Source organism: Hydra viridissima, unplaced genomic scaffold, assembly GCF_058129835.1.
Source record: "Hydra viridissima isolate aposymbiotic clone 2 unplaced genomic scaffold, HvirCarnegie_v1 scaffold_15, whole genome shotgun sequence".
Taxonomy (NCBI): Eukaryota; Metazoa; Cnidaria; class Hydrozoa; order Anthoathecata; family Hydridae; genus Hydra; species Hydra viridissima.
Window position 1 is genome coordinate 6,845,352 of NW_028324314.1, and position 17,019 is coordinate 6,862,370.

The 17,019-nt window shown below is 28.0% G+C and overlaps 1 protein-coding gene and 1 pseudogene across 10 annotated transcripts in view; both read right to left on the bottom strand.

The window, feature by feature from the left end:
* Positions 1-17,019, bottom strand: part of LOC149878407 (GATOR2 complex protein WDR59-like) — a 55,684-nt gene that overhangs the window by 25,562 nt on the left and 13,103 nt on the right. For all 10 annotated transcript variants that reach the window (XR_016447502.1, XR_016447504.1, XR_016447505.1 and 7 more), the window contains exons 4-7: positions 5,731-5,819; positions 4,561-4,641; positions 2,287-2,413; positions 1,705-1,821 (exon numbers count right to left, since the gene is read on the bottom strand). Coding sequence is in view for 4 of the 10 variants with exons in the window: in XM_090072452.1 (XP_089928578.1) it covers positions 1,705-1,821; positions 2,287-2,413; positions 4,561-4,641; positions 5,731-5,819 (414 nt within the window). In the remaining 6 variants the exon portion in view is untranslated. The remainder of the gene's footprint in view (positions 1-1,704; positions 1,822-2,286; positions 2,414-4,560; positions 4,642-5,730; positions 5,820-17,019) is intronic.
* LOC145184238 (uncharacterized) lies at positions 13,482-16,892 on the bottom strand (annotated as a pseudogene).

Here is a 17,019-nt window from a genome sequence, read left to right on the forward strand (position 1 = left end):
CTATAAATAATAAACTTTATCTATCTTTCTTATTGATATAAATATTTTGCTCAGAACTAGAACAAGTATTATTTGCTGCTTATTTATACAGTCTACATTGTAGTCTTCTTAAATATTGAAGTAGTTGCTGCTTATTTATAGAGTCTAGATTGCAGTTGAAGTATTTGCTGCCAATTTTAATTCTGTACTGTTAACAAGGTTTATTTACAAAAATTGCAATTAAATTTTTTGTTTGCTTAATGACTCATTATTCTAGGAACTGAGAAAAGTTGTTTACTGGTGTTAAAGGAAATGTTTAGAGGACAGATAAAGCCAAAGCATAGTTTTTAGAACAATATCAGTATGGCCATGCAGAAGAGCTGATGTATGATGTAACAATATTCTGAACTAAATTGTTCAAAGTTTTATTTGAACAAAAACAAGTGAATCTTAGCTCTAATCATTTATTTTTGTTGAATAAAAAATTTAGTTTTTGTACAACATCTTTTAACAAAATAATTTCATCTTGAGATATATCTTATGATTTAGATTTAACCAATAAAAAAAAAAACATGGAAATTAACTTTTTTTAAATATCTCATTTTATAATTTTTATGACATTACCTGTTATAGTATAAAATCAACTAGTATTTTGGGCATATTACAAACAACTTTTTGTCATTTGCCTTAAAAAATAAAATGTTGCATTTGTATCAGACCTATTACATTATAGGAGTCTTGATACAAATACCTAAAACATAACTTAACTCTTCAAAATAAACCATCAAGGAGCCATTTAATTGTTCATCAGGCATTTTTTTAATTTTTTTAATTTTACATAGCAATATTTGCATAGAACTTTTTTATTATTACTAGTTGTATAATATCTATAAGTTAAAATTTAAAAACTTATTGTTTATAGATTTCCATCATCAAATAATACATTTTTTCAATTGCATTAGAATTAAGATTAATTCCATTACCAGTAGAATTTTTTCTCAAATTTGGAATTTTTCAGTATATTAGAGCATTTGACAGAATATTCATTAGAATAATCTGTCAAATGTAATGATAAACTGAAGCACTAAAAAAATTTCTGGGAAAAGTGAATCAAGTATGCTAGTAATAAATTTCATTTTCAATGGTTAAGTATATAAAGGCTAATCAAATACTACTTCTCTATATCATTAATAGAAAAAGAATATATTAAACTTTTTTCCACCATGAAATGACAATTAAAAAGCTACATTTTCTGTAAATTAAGTGAAGAATACACTTGCAGAAACTGAATCTTGATAAATCAAATCTGATCTTGATAAATCATATTTTGCAATAAGTTGAAAGTATAAGCCAGTCATGAAATCATGTCCCAAGTTTTATTCCTAGCAAAAGATTATTAATGCAGACCCAGGAAAAATTTGTATTATTTATCAAATTAGAAAAAAAAATTTATTTAGAATACAATTAAAATACAGAGCTGTGAAAAGAGCCTGAAAATGATAACAATTTTATTGATACTGTCAGTCCAGAGGTAATTAAAAAGATATTGCACTATACTATGGTGCATAGGTTATTCTTGTTTTTTCTTGACAAGACATTTACCAGTTTTACAGTTTTAATTAAATTTTAAATCAAAATTCCTTAATTATTTTGAATTATTAGGATCTAATCAATGGAATTTCTAGTACATGTGTTGTGAAGCAAAATAAATAATTAAACTAATACTTTAACAGTAGAATCATTGCTAGCTGTCACAAATTGAGACTCACTCTGTGGTGACCAATCTATACCATGAATTTTGGATAAGTGACCAGCAATATAAACTAAAGGGATATTTCCATTCTAAAAAAAGATTTTTAACAGGAAATACTAAAAAAAGTCTTAAAATATTTTTTTAAACATTTTTTCTTAATTGATAAAACTAACATACCTTTACATATCATTTGAGTTATTGAAGCATTTACTATGTTAAAACATTTATCATGCCAAATTGTGACATTAACTTACTATACTTTCTAAGTGATTAACACATTTTATCAATTTCTTTATTAAAACTTTTCTCAAAAACAGGAAGTATATTTTTAAAAAATTAATTTATGATTTGTTATATTTTTTTTTTATTCAATCAAAATAAAATTATCTTTAGAAATTAATTTTAGTTAAATTTACATTTATTTAATTAAATAATTAACTAAAATATAAATTAAACTAAAATTATATTTAAACTTAAACTTGAACTTTGTTCAACTAAATGTTTTACTATTATTTTAGTAAATACTGTATTAAGTAAAATTTTAATAATTTTACCCTAACATCCCAAATCCTCACATCTCCATCATGAGCACTAGCAAATAAATTTTTATTTTTTCTATTCCATTTCACTTGTGATGATCCAGCTACTGTGGTAAATAATGAAGAGGGTTTACGGGTCTGTCTGTAAAAAAAATCAAGTTATTAAATATGGTAGATCTAGTAAAGTTAAATAGCTTTAAATTTAATCATGGTATATGTTCTGCAGAGGTCAAAGAAATTTAAATAGGAGTCTTCAAATGGCACTGAGACTGTTTAGATCATTTTAATTTTTTTGACAATTTCAGAAGCTTTAAACTGTAAAAAGAAAAAAAAAATTTGGAATCATGTTTAAATATTCCTGAATTACATGGATTTACAGAAAAAACAATAATTTGAAGTTGAAATACCATAACAAAGTTTCCCCATCTCAATTAGATATATATACCACAGTTAAAGAACCTGAACTTGATATAAATTTGATAAACACTATTTATGATAAAAATATCAATATCTCATTGAGTAAAAAACCAGAAGATGAGTTCAGAAAAATTAGATAAGAAACTTTGACATTCTTTTCTCCAATATTCATTTTATCTCTGATTAACCACCACTATCTTAGCCAGTTATCATAATATGTTCAATTAACCCATAAATACAATAAATACAGATGTTTGCATTTTAATTGCTGTTCAAGAAACCATTTTCAGAAAATTTTTATGAAAGTTCTGTTTTTGAAGCTTTGATGTTTCAAGACTAATATTCGCTTTTTTCTTAGAAAATCACTTCAGTATGTCTAATTATAACAGAAATATGAAAATATACAGTGTATTTTAGCTGGTTTTACTGATAGAGAATGATAGTACTGCATATTTACATGAATTTACATGCTCGGTTTTTTTTAAATTAACATGCTAGTACATTTCAGCTGTAAAGTACTGAACATAGAATTTATGTCTTGTTCAAACATTTGTTACCAATTGTACTCTATTTTGTTATTCTGAAAGAATAAATACAGTAAAACTATTCAAAAGGTTTAAATACTTACCTATATCTAACTATATATCCCTAGGTTCTTGTTGGTTGGAAAAGTAAAGTTCTTCAGCTTGCCAAGCTTTATCTTCTTTCTTTTCTTTAAAAACTTGACATAACTTTCTTATACTTCACATCTTTTTAAAGCTTTTAACTTGAAAAATTTATATATTTACAAAGGTTTACTTCAGTGCTCAAATATGAGTTATAACAAACCAGTTTTTGAAATGATAGTGCTTAACCTTTCTTTATATTCAATAGTGATTACTGGATTTTACAGATATGATTTCACTAAATTTTAATAAATTCTTCAAAAATATATCTGATCTATGGAAAGAATAAACAAAAGCTAGAACATTTTTTCTCTGTTTAGAAAATTCTGATTATCTTTAGGGAAAATGCACGGTCAGCTTACCAAAACAATATACTATGGAAAAGGGTTACATGGTACACATTACTTAACCAATTATTGCAAGAGTCATTATTAGTCTTAATTTTTGAGCTGCTTATAGTTTAAAGAAAGATACAAAAACAATTTTCAAATATTCAAAAACTTTTTTACAAATAGAGAAATAAATTTTAAAGTTACAATTTGTCTTAGATGAAAGGCAGCAAGTATAAAGTAGTCTATAATGCAGCAGAATGCATTTTTGAATCTGCTTGATGTCAGAATTATCATAAAGAATGGCAAATTTGGTGTATGTACACTGTAAGTTTTAATGCACCAACTTAAAGAAAAAAAGAAATGTGTTTTTTTAGTCCTTCAAACCATTAATACTCCAAAAGTTATTGACTTCCTATTTCCACTTGACCATCCTCTCAAATTTGTTACTTAAAATTTGTAAGAAGCTTATCAAAATCCTTTTTTACCAGTTCAGTAAAGTATCTGTGCTTTTAGCAAACAATAAAACAGAATTGATGTATTATTAATACATCATCATTACTGATCCATGATATTTTTTGAAAGATAAGATATTTTTGAAAAGAGATTTGAATAGTTACTGAAAGAGTTCTAAAAAAGCATTATGACTTTAATTATTCAGTAAACATATTTCAAAAAGTAATTTGAATATTTAAATTTAAAATTATTATATTAAATTATTATATCATACCTATTAGGTATATTTTCAATAAAAGAAAAAAGTATAGAGAAAAAGGAATTGGACTTTCAAAATCATTGTTACAAAACAATTTAGAAAGAACTATAAAAGCTCAAGGGATAAATTAGGAGTTGGCCTGTGTAAATACAAAAAAATTTACCTCACATCCCATAGGTTTATATATGTGTCCATGGAACATGTTAACAAAGTATGTGGTTCAAAATAATTCCAATTTATATCACTAAAAACAAGTTAATTTTTAATGAGTCAAGTATAACAAGTGATCAATAAAATCTCTAAATGCAATATTCTAAAAAATATTTGGAGAAAATTGTTGACAGATTTTTGTAAACTTGTATTAACTATTCACTACATTTTTTAAAATTACTTCTACTTTTACTTTATTTGGAAACAGTTTTACTGAGATTAGTTTCATATACTACTTTTCATTTTTATCCAACAATTTTATTTAGTAACTTCTATTTTTTAAATATGTGGTAGAGAAAGTATCATTTTTTATAAAAAAAATTTTAAACATTAAGCATTTAAAAAGTTGAAACCTCACAATCATAATTTTTCATAATTACGAAGATCATTTAATGATATTATATCAATATTTTTTACATTTGAACTTTTTGTAAATTTTCTTATTTTCTTTTTAACTTTATTCTTCTTTTTGACTTATTTGTCTTAAACAAACATAAAATAAACCAGCGCTTTGTTTTTTTTTGAGGAGATTTAATAGAATTGTTAAAAGATATAAACTTAAGATTAAATTGTTTAAATCTTTACAAAGCTTTTGTAATAACGGAGAATACCCAACCTTCTAAAATGCACACATACTAAATTTTTTCTAAGACTGAAAGCAATTGTTGAGAATACAAATTTACTAAATTCAACAAAAAAATACAATTTCAACTCTAAAAACAACTTGTTTGGATATGTGAAAAGCTGAAAAAAATTTGACAAAAGGCGATAGTCCTTTTAACCATAAAACTGACAAGTACTAAATTGATAAGGTCACTTTTAATTCCTGGCTTTTTCTAAAAGTTTATTTTTCAAAATGTTTTAGATAAAAAATAAGTTTTTTATTAAATTTGAACATATATATTATCATAAAACTTTCAAGAAAAAAATACAATTTCAACTCTAAAAACAACTTGTTTTTAAAGTTGAAATCGTATTTTTCAAATATTATTTAATTTTAAAAAATTTTAAAATATTTTAAACATTAACAAATAAGGAATTTAATTTCCTTGATTTTTTTAAATTTTTTGAACAAATTTATAATGGGTATGCCCAAAAATATTTTTCATTTGATGTCATTTACCTTATAGCTCTAGTGTGACCAGATAAAACTGTTCTTGGAGATCCATTGTTCAGTTCTTCTACATTCCATACTTCAATTTTTTGATTCATCTATGTAATTAAATTTTTTTTGCATATTAGTAGAAAAAAAAAGGATGCTTTAAGAAAATAGTTAAATAGGTCTAATAGGTTTTAAAACATATTCAACCTAACACCCTATTTATTAAAATATACATTTCCTGTGGTTTCCATGACATATTGAATTAAAGTTTTATTTGGATAAGTTAATTGCACTTAAGATAAAGTAGATAAAATACAACTATTGGCATATAGAACAAAAAATCATTAATTAGAATAAATATCAAAAAAATAATTTTAATTTTGATTTTAATTTCAACTCCTGTGAAAAAGCTGTTGACAAAAAAAATTAAAGATAAATTTCCAAAAGTTCCTTTTAAAAATTTAAAAAATTATTGGTGGCATAAATTAGAATCAATGGTATTGATTAAAATAGATAAGTGTTGATCTATATATTAACTTTTTTTAATATGGTATTAGAAACAGAAAATTTGATCAAAAACATTTATTTGAAAACTTTATTATGTCTGATTATATTCTAATACCAAGGCTAATAAAGCTCATGGATCCCAAGATTATTGCAGGCAACCTTACTTTATCTCAAGATTTCATTTTTCTGAATATAAAAGCTGACTATTAGGTCACATCATAATTTTAACTTAATCAGAAATCTATCACTTTCTGATAAAATATGTTTGGACTAAGTTAAAATTAGATGAAAATGGGAAAATACATTTAGAAATATAATGACCCTAAACAGACTTTTAGCTCAATATCTTAAAATGGTTTTTAAAAATGGCTAATTTTAAAATGGGCCATTTTGTGTGAAATGTTTTCCAATTTAATATGTTAAAAGCTTTTGAACTAATTGTTTACATAACTCTTTCAGAAATGTAAAAAATTTATAAAAACTTTCATAATACCAGACTAAACTTGAATTTTTTCTTGCTTAATTTTGAAAAGGTTATTCTTAAAAAACTGTATTTTAAAATGCTAAAAATCAAATTGGATATTGATCTACCAAGGCTGGATAGAAAGTTTGGATAAATTCAAATTCTTTACTCAAAATTTTTGAGTCATAAAAGTACCCCACTCAGTTCTTTAAAAAATCTCTAATTCAAAAGGTCCGCTACTTATGATCTCATGAATTAATTTTCTTGAACTTTTTTTGCATACTTCAATCTATTAGAAGAAGCAAAAAAATGAGTGGGAACTCATTCATTACACCCTTAATTAGATATCTTCTTGAAACTCAAATCTTAAAAAAAAGATTCTTCCTTCTCTCTAGAAATTAGAGACTAAGTTACAACTAAGTTAGGTGTGTGAAAGTGAAAATCTTTAATCATTTGCTGCACAAGCAAACAAGTTTTAGACATTATTTTGACTCAAATCTAGCTAAAATTTGCCAAAATATCTTTAAAAACCAGATTAAATCATCATGCTTATGCCCCAGATCTGTAAAGTAAGCTAAAGAATTGTAAATAAACCGTGTATTGTCAACACCTATTTAAAAGCCTAGTAGAAAAATAATAGAGAAGATATTAACAAAGGCTATTGAGTTCTATAAGCGTTATGAGCAGGCTTGCGGAGCCGCCCAATTTTTTTCACGGCTCCTGGCAAAAACTCGGCTCCGGCTCCGGCTCCAGCTCCTCATAACGTCAATAGAAGAATAAGATTTAAAAGTATACCTTGCCGTCTATTCATAAATTTTTTAATGAATGAAAAATAAACTATTACATTTTTTTGAAGAATCAGTCCCTTTCATATACCCTTTCATTTCATACTTGCAAATTTATGCCATTGCCTGGTCATTTCTACAAAATTTTTTCAACTGACTTATTTCGCATCAAATTCCAAATTCAAAACGTTTTCTCTTTTTTTTTTCTGTCAATACACACTCAAAAGTCAACTGTACTCTTTATTCATTCGAAGAAAAACCATGCTATCAATCAAATCCAATTCCATATGACTTCTTCGGTCTGGAGTCAGAAATTTTAGGCCAGAAAACACCCGCTCCACGCTGACTTGCGTCATATGAAGAGCAGAAGCAATCTGGCATGCTTTCTGGATCAACTCGGGAAACAGCTTTATTCCGTCCAAAACAGTTTCGCACTTCGAATTTCCATCATACTTTTTCTTCATGATCTGTTGAGCAAGCTTTGGCAAACTTTGAATAGCCTCTCGGAATTCTTTTTCCTCAAATCGTTTATGACTAACAACGTCTTGGCTGGACTGCTCGCTTTTTTGCTTCCGAGCACATTCCATTCGAATTCGCATCCTTTTTCTGGGACTCATTTCCTCGGATTCCTCTTCATTTTCCAAACCGCTTCCAGTACTCTCGCTAGAGTCATTTCCATGAAGACCAATTCCACTCCCCTCGATTTCGAACTTCTTTTGCTCATTGAGCTTTTTCTGGATCTTCCACAGAGGGTCTTCAACAATCAATTGAAATATTGTAAAGCATTTTTAATGTTTTTAAATTTCAAACAAATTATAATCTATCATATTCTTGCAGTGAGAAAAGTAGAATGTCAAAAAGTAAAGTTAAATGAAACAGTATTTTGAATTTCATTAAAAGTACGTAACTTCAAATTCCAATTTTCGTTTAAAAAAATAATAGATTGAAAACTGAGATAAAAATCTGTTGCTCTTCTCCAAGAAGGCATTGATATTCACATCTACAAAGACAGCAGCACAAAAAAAGGGATTATCAAAATAAAGTGATTCCCGATGCACCATTGAATCCCTGATATTCTTCCCAAAATTAGACATTTTGAATTCACCAGAAACTAGCTCCTCCTTCAGAATTTCCTGAATGTAAATAAAGTTCCCAGGCGTGAGATCCTGACTCTGGAATTATTGAGTTGCGACTGCCGGTTTCTCGAGGATTTTTGCAAGTTCCTCTATTTGCTTCCACTCGTAATTTAGAAGCGTAAAGTCCCGGGTTTTAAATTCCGCTTCCAGTGCATTCAGGACATCACGCATCTTAAGAAGTTGGTTGAGCATGTTGAATGTACTGGACCATCTGGTTGCATTGTCGATTATTGCAACCTGTAAATTTGAGAAATTTGAGTAACTTTTTTTAAATTTGATTGTTTTCAACATTCGAAAACGCATAATTGGCAAATGTTAAATTCAAACTCATTTCAGATTCTTATTAATATTCATTTAAACACTTTCATTTATTGCGATTTGCGATTATATTGTATGTACCTTTTTAGTTTTGTGTTGTTTGTAAAATTCATTTGCTTTCGACGTTCGACAAGCTTTTGCTACATCTCAAGCTTTGCCAACCAGAGACTTAATGCCTCGTTTTTCCAAACCGTCTTTAACAGCCAGCTGCAAGGTGTGAGCACCACAACGTTGCAGATTAACGGTGCTCATGTTTTCCGATATTTCGTTAAAGTAAGGCCTCTGCTGTTCAAACACGTCGTCGTCAGTGATATAAGCATCCGGTAGATCACCTTCAATTTCAACCTCAAGTTCTTCTTCGATTTCGACGCCAGCAAGTTCTTCAGCAGACTCGTCAGTGACGTCACCTTCTTCATCTGTCTTTCCAAAGTCTCCAACCATTTTCACCATGTTCGATCTGTTATCAGTCGTAATTCCGAGGACATTTTCTTTCCTGATGCCATACGATTCCAGCAGGCCTTCAAGAGATTCTTGATTTTGCTATACATGAAGAACTGCACATTGACGCCAAGAAAGCTTCAATTATGTCTTGAAGCTCCGTCGACTTTCAGAAAAACCAGCTTTCCCTGTAGATTGGTTTTTAACTTAGCCCGCTTTTGTTGAGCCAAAGGCATGATTTGACTTCGAGCAGATTCCCGGTTGACTTTCAAGCCAAAATGTTTTGCCGAATCGCCAGTCAAAATCTTGATTCCTTCACTGCTGAATAGGTTAAAGGGAGCGCCGTTTTTAAGAATCGTCATCTTCATGCCTTTCTTGAAGTCCTCTTTCGAAATTGTGATGGTAACTTTGTTGAGAAAGCGATCGATGGGTGCTTGTACTTTTCTTGTTTCACTAGTCGAACCCTGATTTCCTCCGAAAACGGATGAGGTGCGTTTCTTTTCCTTTTCGGCCTTCTCTTTCTTCAGTTTCTGCTCTCTTGCCTCAACACTTTTTGTCAAATGTTTTGAATGTTTATTGACAAAATGGCGTTTCATGATGGCGGTGGGTTTTTTTTTCCGTTACTCTTTTCCCTCGTACTGCATTTGCATGTTGCACCGCAAAGTTTGCTGACTTCCTCTCCTACACTAATCTCAACTTGACAAAAAAACACTTTGTCCTCTTCGCGATAAGCAAACCATTTCAGTTCATCATATAACCTCTCGTCTTCTACTTTATCACTCATGGTTGCAATTTACAAATAACAGAAATCGCGGAAAAATTCCAAATATATATTCAACTTTATATAAATATTGCAAGAGAAGAAAAGAAAAATACAAGATTATTTTTGGGTCATTGAATAATTTTGAAATGAAAAAAAAATGACAGAAGATAAGAATAAATATGGCACTTCATTCATTTCACAAGAATAAGAATTTAAAAAAACAATATAAGCAAATATATGGTGGCAGCCATTTTTTTGAGATTTATTTTTAGACTAAACTTGTAAGTCATTTTATTGTATATGAATTAATTTGTTAGAGACTTAGAGAATTTTAAGTTTTGAGTTTTTTGAATGAAGTGCAGAGTGTTCGCTAAAAAAATGTGTCAAAAATTAATCTAAAATTAAAAAAAAAAAAAAAATTTGTTTAGTTCAAAACTTTTTTGAGAGCCGGGATCTACTAATTTTTCTCGGCTCCGGCTCCGGCTCCTGCAAAAACTATCGGATCCTCGGCTTCTGACTCCGGCTCTGGCTCCGGCTCTGCAAGCCTGGTTATGGGTGCTAAAGGATGTGTCCTGGCAATAAAGAGCTTGTGTCTGTCAAAGTTGATGGTGTAAAAAACATTTCTAGCAATTTCTTTTAAATGATGCTAAATATATAAGGTTTTTTAAAAAATGACCTAAAAAGATTTTTAAAATTTTGTGATTTAAGACACAAGTGGTGCATACCTGTTGGTAGTGCTTCTTGTCTTAATTGAGTCTGTGTTTATGAGTATCATCAGAATGTAAGGCTACTTGTAAGCAATTATCAGGGGTATTAGAATATAAAACATTATTGAAAGCTATGGTTTGCAACACTGAAAATAGAGATTGTGTGATTAATTTTGTTCTTACATTAATGTAAGAACAAAATTAATTTTGAAGTATTACATAAGAATTTGATTGACGAATATTAATGAAGTGAGTTTTTATCAGTGAAAAAAAAAACTTCCAATGTACATTTCAAATATACATGAACATCTGATATGGAATGACTCTCTGTTTAGCCCCAGCAACTTTACCTTAGCAGAGTTTATCCAAATAGTTTATGACAAGTTAGACAATTTATGAGAGTACCATTTAATAGCAAAATGTTTGAAAATTGAGACAACTTTTTTAAAATGTAAGTGTACCTTGTAAAACCTCCATTTAATATTGAATAATTTTTTCAAATAGGTAAACTTATTGGTACCTTTTGTAAATGTTTTTTTTTACTGTTTTTACACACTAAGAGTTACATTCACTAATTTTGTAATTATACAATACAGATTAGATATACAGCAATTGTATGATATAAGAGATTTATACAAAAGACAATTATACAAAATAAGAGATTTCAAAAAATGAAAAGATAGAAATTTTTTCGGAGCTCTGATGTAAGGAAAGAAATCTTGATTCAAGAGAAAATGCTTTTTGGTAATATTAAAAACTATAAATATTAAAGAAAACTAAGATTGATATTAACCTGTGGCAGAACTCTTCAACAATAAAATGGCAAAAACTTTATGAAGGCATTTTAATAAATCTCAAGTCTTCTAAAACCAAATAGTGGAATCACAGGTTTTCAATATGAATATAAACAAAGAACCACCCTTAATTAAAAGTACAGTGTATGCAGGTATTTAAGACAAGACTTTAGGCTCTTCAGATGGACTTAAACACCATATTGACTTACACACCAATTCAAAATTAAAAGAAAGTAGTTATATGTGGTTAGTTTTCTTATATACTGGTTTGATTACACACTGGTATATATTAAATCTTAATCCACCCAATAACTAAAAAATTTGAATTTTCTTAACAATGATCTATTTATGCCATAAGCTTCTCATAAAAATGATCCTTGTTTGTATCAATTTTTCTTAAGGGCAACTCTTTAATATGTAACATACATGAGGATTAGAAACAATATCTTATAAAAGTCCAAATAATTCCATTAGTCTTACCTAAATCTGTCATTGAATTAGTAACATTTGGGGAAAGACATTTTAAGATTTAATGCAAAGTAAGACAGTTCAATATTTAAGGCTTTTGTTTTTACCATGTCTTGAAGAATGTTGATACTACAGTGCTGTATTATCTCACACTTAAGTAAAGCTAATACTTTACTTAAGTACCCTGGTATGATTGTTCAAACACATTGATTGTTCAATAGTTCTTTATGTAAATAAATATTGTAGGGTAAGGTTGCTGATATTGTAGCCACTAAGACCAAATTTAAAAATGTAGGCAATCTACTGAGTAGAAACATGGATTTTCAATTGTTTTTCATAATTTAGGGATTGTTTGTTGTAAAGATGTTAAAAAAACTCAAAATTTAAAAAGTGTTAAGTCTCGAAGAATCAAATTAAAAAAATAGCGCTAAGAGTACAATTAAGGAAACTAGATCCTTAATTGTACCATTATAGTCCAATATTGTACCACTTTCTTGATTTCAAATACTTTACAACTTCGCAAACATTTTACGATTTTAAGCTTAAGGGATTAAAATGAATGGTTTTTATAAAATCATAAATTGGAAATATTCTGATATAACATAACATAACACCTAACTTCCCATAATATAATGAACTGAAGTTTTTAATTTAACAAACTCTATGCAAATTGAATTTTTTTTTCTTCTGGAAAACGGCGAAAACAGGTATCACCACATATGGTATAATTTTTATTTAAATTATATGTTTCCCAATTGGTTAGCTAGGATTGGAATAGAAGAGGAAGACAGGTATTAAAGATAGTTATGCTAAATAATGTAAAATAATATACACTATATCTGTTTTAAAAACAATTATAATAAATAATGTAAAGTAAAATACATAAAGACTTTATTTTTGGCAAAAGTTGCAGATATATTGTTTCTGTTTTTGATTAACACGTGCACAGTCAACATGACACCAGCCTAGACAAGCAAGACATTTTATCATATTTTTTTCTATATTTTCTTCACAAAGGTAACAAAACCAGCTTTTGCTATGAAGATATGTATTTGCATGCTTGAACCTTTTTACACCATTCCTGCCCTGTTCTATCTTTTTAGTTGATATTTGTAAAACTGAGTGCATCTCTAACTCAGTTTTACCAATATCAACTAAAAAGATTAGGACTACTTGTCAATACAAGAGTAGTACTGGAATTTTTTTTGTTGTTGTTTAAGTAGTGAAGTTCGTATTAGAAGTATGGATATTTTTTCAATTGGAATCTCAAAATTAAAAAAATATGTTAACATAAAAAAAACTTAAAAATTGTTAAATTTGAATAATCAACAACAACTGGATAAATTTAATTAAAACAATTTGTATATAAAGCTAGAAAATAACTACTTACTGTTTAGAAAGTTTTTGATTGTTGCTTATTTGAACTCAACTCTCCTATGAGTAATTTGGAAGTTGCTAAGTTTTCTTCCTAAAACACTGAGTTGTTTACTGGCCATATCCCAGTGTCTCTAAATCCATTAATAGCTATTTCCATACCAACAACCTTTGCATAAGCCTCTCCAAAAAGTTGAGACACTTGAAATTGAGTAATAAATCTGCCTGGATGGCTTCGCATCCATTTATCACAGGAAATGCTATATTTAGAATTCAAAGCTTTGAAAAACAATCTATCTAAAGGTTGTAGCCTACTCAGGTGATTTAAGGCCAGTCCAAACTTTTATGGTAGTTCGTCCTACCTTCTATAACTTCTTTTTAAAAAAAACTGTTTTTGAAAATTTGTTGTCTAAGCTGAATAATACTTAGCAAAAGTTGGGCTAAGTTGAAAAAAATATTATTGACAAAAATATGGTGGATGACGCATATTGTCCTTAAACTTAAAGATGATTGTTTCAAAAATTAAGGGTTTAAATTGTTAAGCACAACTTTTCTAGTTATCTAAAAGCTAAAAGATATCGATATTGAATTTTATTGTTTTTTCATACTTTGATTCAGAAGGTAGGGTAGAAAATCCGACATTAAATTATTTTTTTCAACAACACACACTGCAGTGTAGAGAACTTGGTAATACTAGGCGATTTTGTTTTGAAAGGCTTTTTGATGACCGCATAAACAGAATGGGTTCTGTAGGTGGAAGTTATTCATAATAAACAAAATAGAGCGTGTGGTCATTATATATACATATAAATAAATATATATATATATATATATATATATATATGTATATATATATAACTTTATTATTTTTAATTGGTATTTAAATTAAATAAATTTCGTTAAAAGTTTGGTCATTTGTTTTTATAATTTTTTAAAAGGTACTTATTTTCATGTCTGCATTTAGAAATAAGTTCAGTTTTTTTTATTAAGTAAATTTTCTTGATCTAAATAAGTAATAATTTCAAACCTTTTTGTTAACAAAACATACATTTTTGAGATATGTTATAATAGGTAGGGGCAGTTTTTAGAATAGACCAGTTTAATTTAAAGTTGATATTTTTTTCTTTTAGTTGCCAAATATATTTTGACAGCATAGTCTCTTTTGAGTACTTTTTATGATTTTTTTTATTTTTTAATGTAGTTGATGGAACTTCCTGGTCAAAGAAATCAATTACTATTTTACAATACTTACTATATAACTAAAAAAAAAATATTTAAAAGTATATTTTATAATTATATAGAAATGTGATTTATTTTACTATAGGAGGATGGATCCTGCTTAAATACAACACATTGAAATTTGACTGATAGCATGTTTAATTTGTATAGTAAAGATAAATAAAACTGGAGAAAATAAAGAAAAAGAAAATGTTTATTTAAGAAGAATGAAAATATTGCAAGAAAGAAAAAGATCTAGATTGAAAATAAATAAGTTAATAAAATCAGCAGTAGTCTTTAGTAGACTGTTGACACAACGAATTTAACCGATTTGTTTGGAAGAAATAGAAATCGATTTATTAAATTCTTTTGTAGTAAAATTATTATTATTCGAAATACATTATAAATCAATGACAACAAATGCATGGTCATTAGTTAAATTAACAAGTAATTTACATAAATTTGTTAAAAGCAGCTAAATAAGTTTACAGATTATGGCAATTGTCGAATGTTTATATACATCAAAATGAATAGGAAAAACCTTTAAGATTGGTTTTAAAAACATCCTTTGTGATATTATTGGAGTAATAGTTTATATTCTAGTAATAAATTTTTGTTAAATAGGATATGATTTATATTGATTATCATTATCTAATTTATCATAATTTTTTATTCATTTTGTTTTAACAATAATCATCCAGTCAATTGATTTATTAATTTTTTGTTTGTTTAGATATTATCTAGATTATCTAGATATTGTTTAGATATTTTATATATATATATATATATATATATATATATATATATATATATATATATATATATATATATATATATATATACACGCTGCCAGTTTCTCTTTTTTCAGAATTCTCAAGAAGTCTTTCTATTTTCTTGTTCTTTAAGAACATTGAGCACTTTCTATTTTCTATGTTCTGTTTTGAACATTGAACACTAATTTAGTAAAATACACTAACACAATTTACATCCAATTTAAAAAATCTATTGCAAATAATAAGTATTCAAGATTTGAATAATAAATGTGATTTGTTATAAAACTTTATATTATATACTAATTCATAAAATGTTATGAACTCATGATATATACTCAAAAAATTAGAAATCTTTCTTGTCGGACTTTTTTAGTTACCGCTTTATTATAAACATTTAGAAAAATCCCGCGGGATGTGAACGGTACAATTTTACGTCACCCTCAGATAAACAAAACAAACCCGAAATTTACGGAGACTGGCCTTAAACTACATGAGTATGAGTAGTATGTGATGGCAAAGATAGCATTACTATTCCATGATCTTGAGCTAAAACTAATACTTCTAGATTTTTTTGTATGTATTGAACGACCATCAAGGATAAGAAGTACTTTCTTTTGTTCTGGATGTTCTGTTAAAAGTTTAAAACAAAGATAGTTTATAAAATGCCTAATCTACAAAGTAAACAAATCTATGGTTATCCAACCACTATCAGAACATCCAAAAATTGTTAATGGTGGTGCTCCATCTTTGAGCTCATTTTTTAATCTTTACGTTTAAAAATTAGCATAGGAGGTACAAAAGGTCCAGCAGCATTCATGCAACATACTCCAGTGGTATTTGAACCTCTCTCACTACTTATTATACCTCCTACCTGATGTTTCCTTTCAGAACTAAAACTTTCATTAGTTTCTGAACTGTACTTATTCCAGTTTTATCTACATTGTAGATCAAATCAACAGTAATATTGTAGTTATCAACAAGTTCTGTAAGTTTATTGAAAAATAGTTCAACCTTTTCTCTACAGAAACCGGTGGCTCTTGCCATAGATGTTGGTTCAGGTAACCTCAAACTGAGGCAGGGGTGACGTTTCATGAATTGGTAATACCACTTCTTTCCAGCCATTGTTGAACTGATTTCCAGTCTTTGTTGAACTGATGAGGTATTTTATTCTTTTCAGCAATTTCAAATGCCAATTATCTTAGGTCTTTAGTATTAATTCCAAACATACATGATTCAAGTTTCAAGACATGTTCAACTAACTCTTTCTCAATTTTAGGAGGTAAATTACTACACCTACCAAAATGCTTAGTTGAGTCATTTGCAAATACATTTTTATGTTCCACATGCCTTTTAAAGATTGGTTTAGGAATTCTGTATTTTAAACAAACAGCATTTAATCCAATATCACTATTATGATAAGCAAAAATAGCTTTTTCCATATCCTCTTCTCTTCATGATCCATATCTCTGTTTTGACATTAAAAATTTTTTTTTTGTTAAAGGGAATTTGTTAAACTTAACACGCATTTTTTAGCGCTCAAAATGGTGGCGTCGGTACAATTTAGGA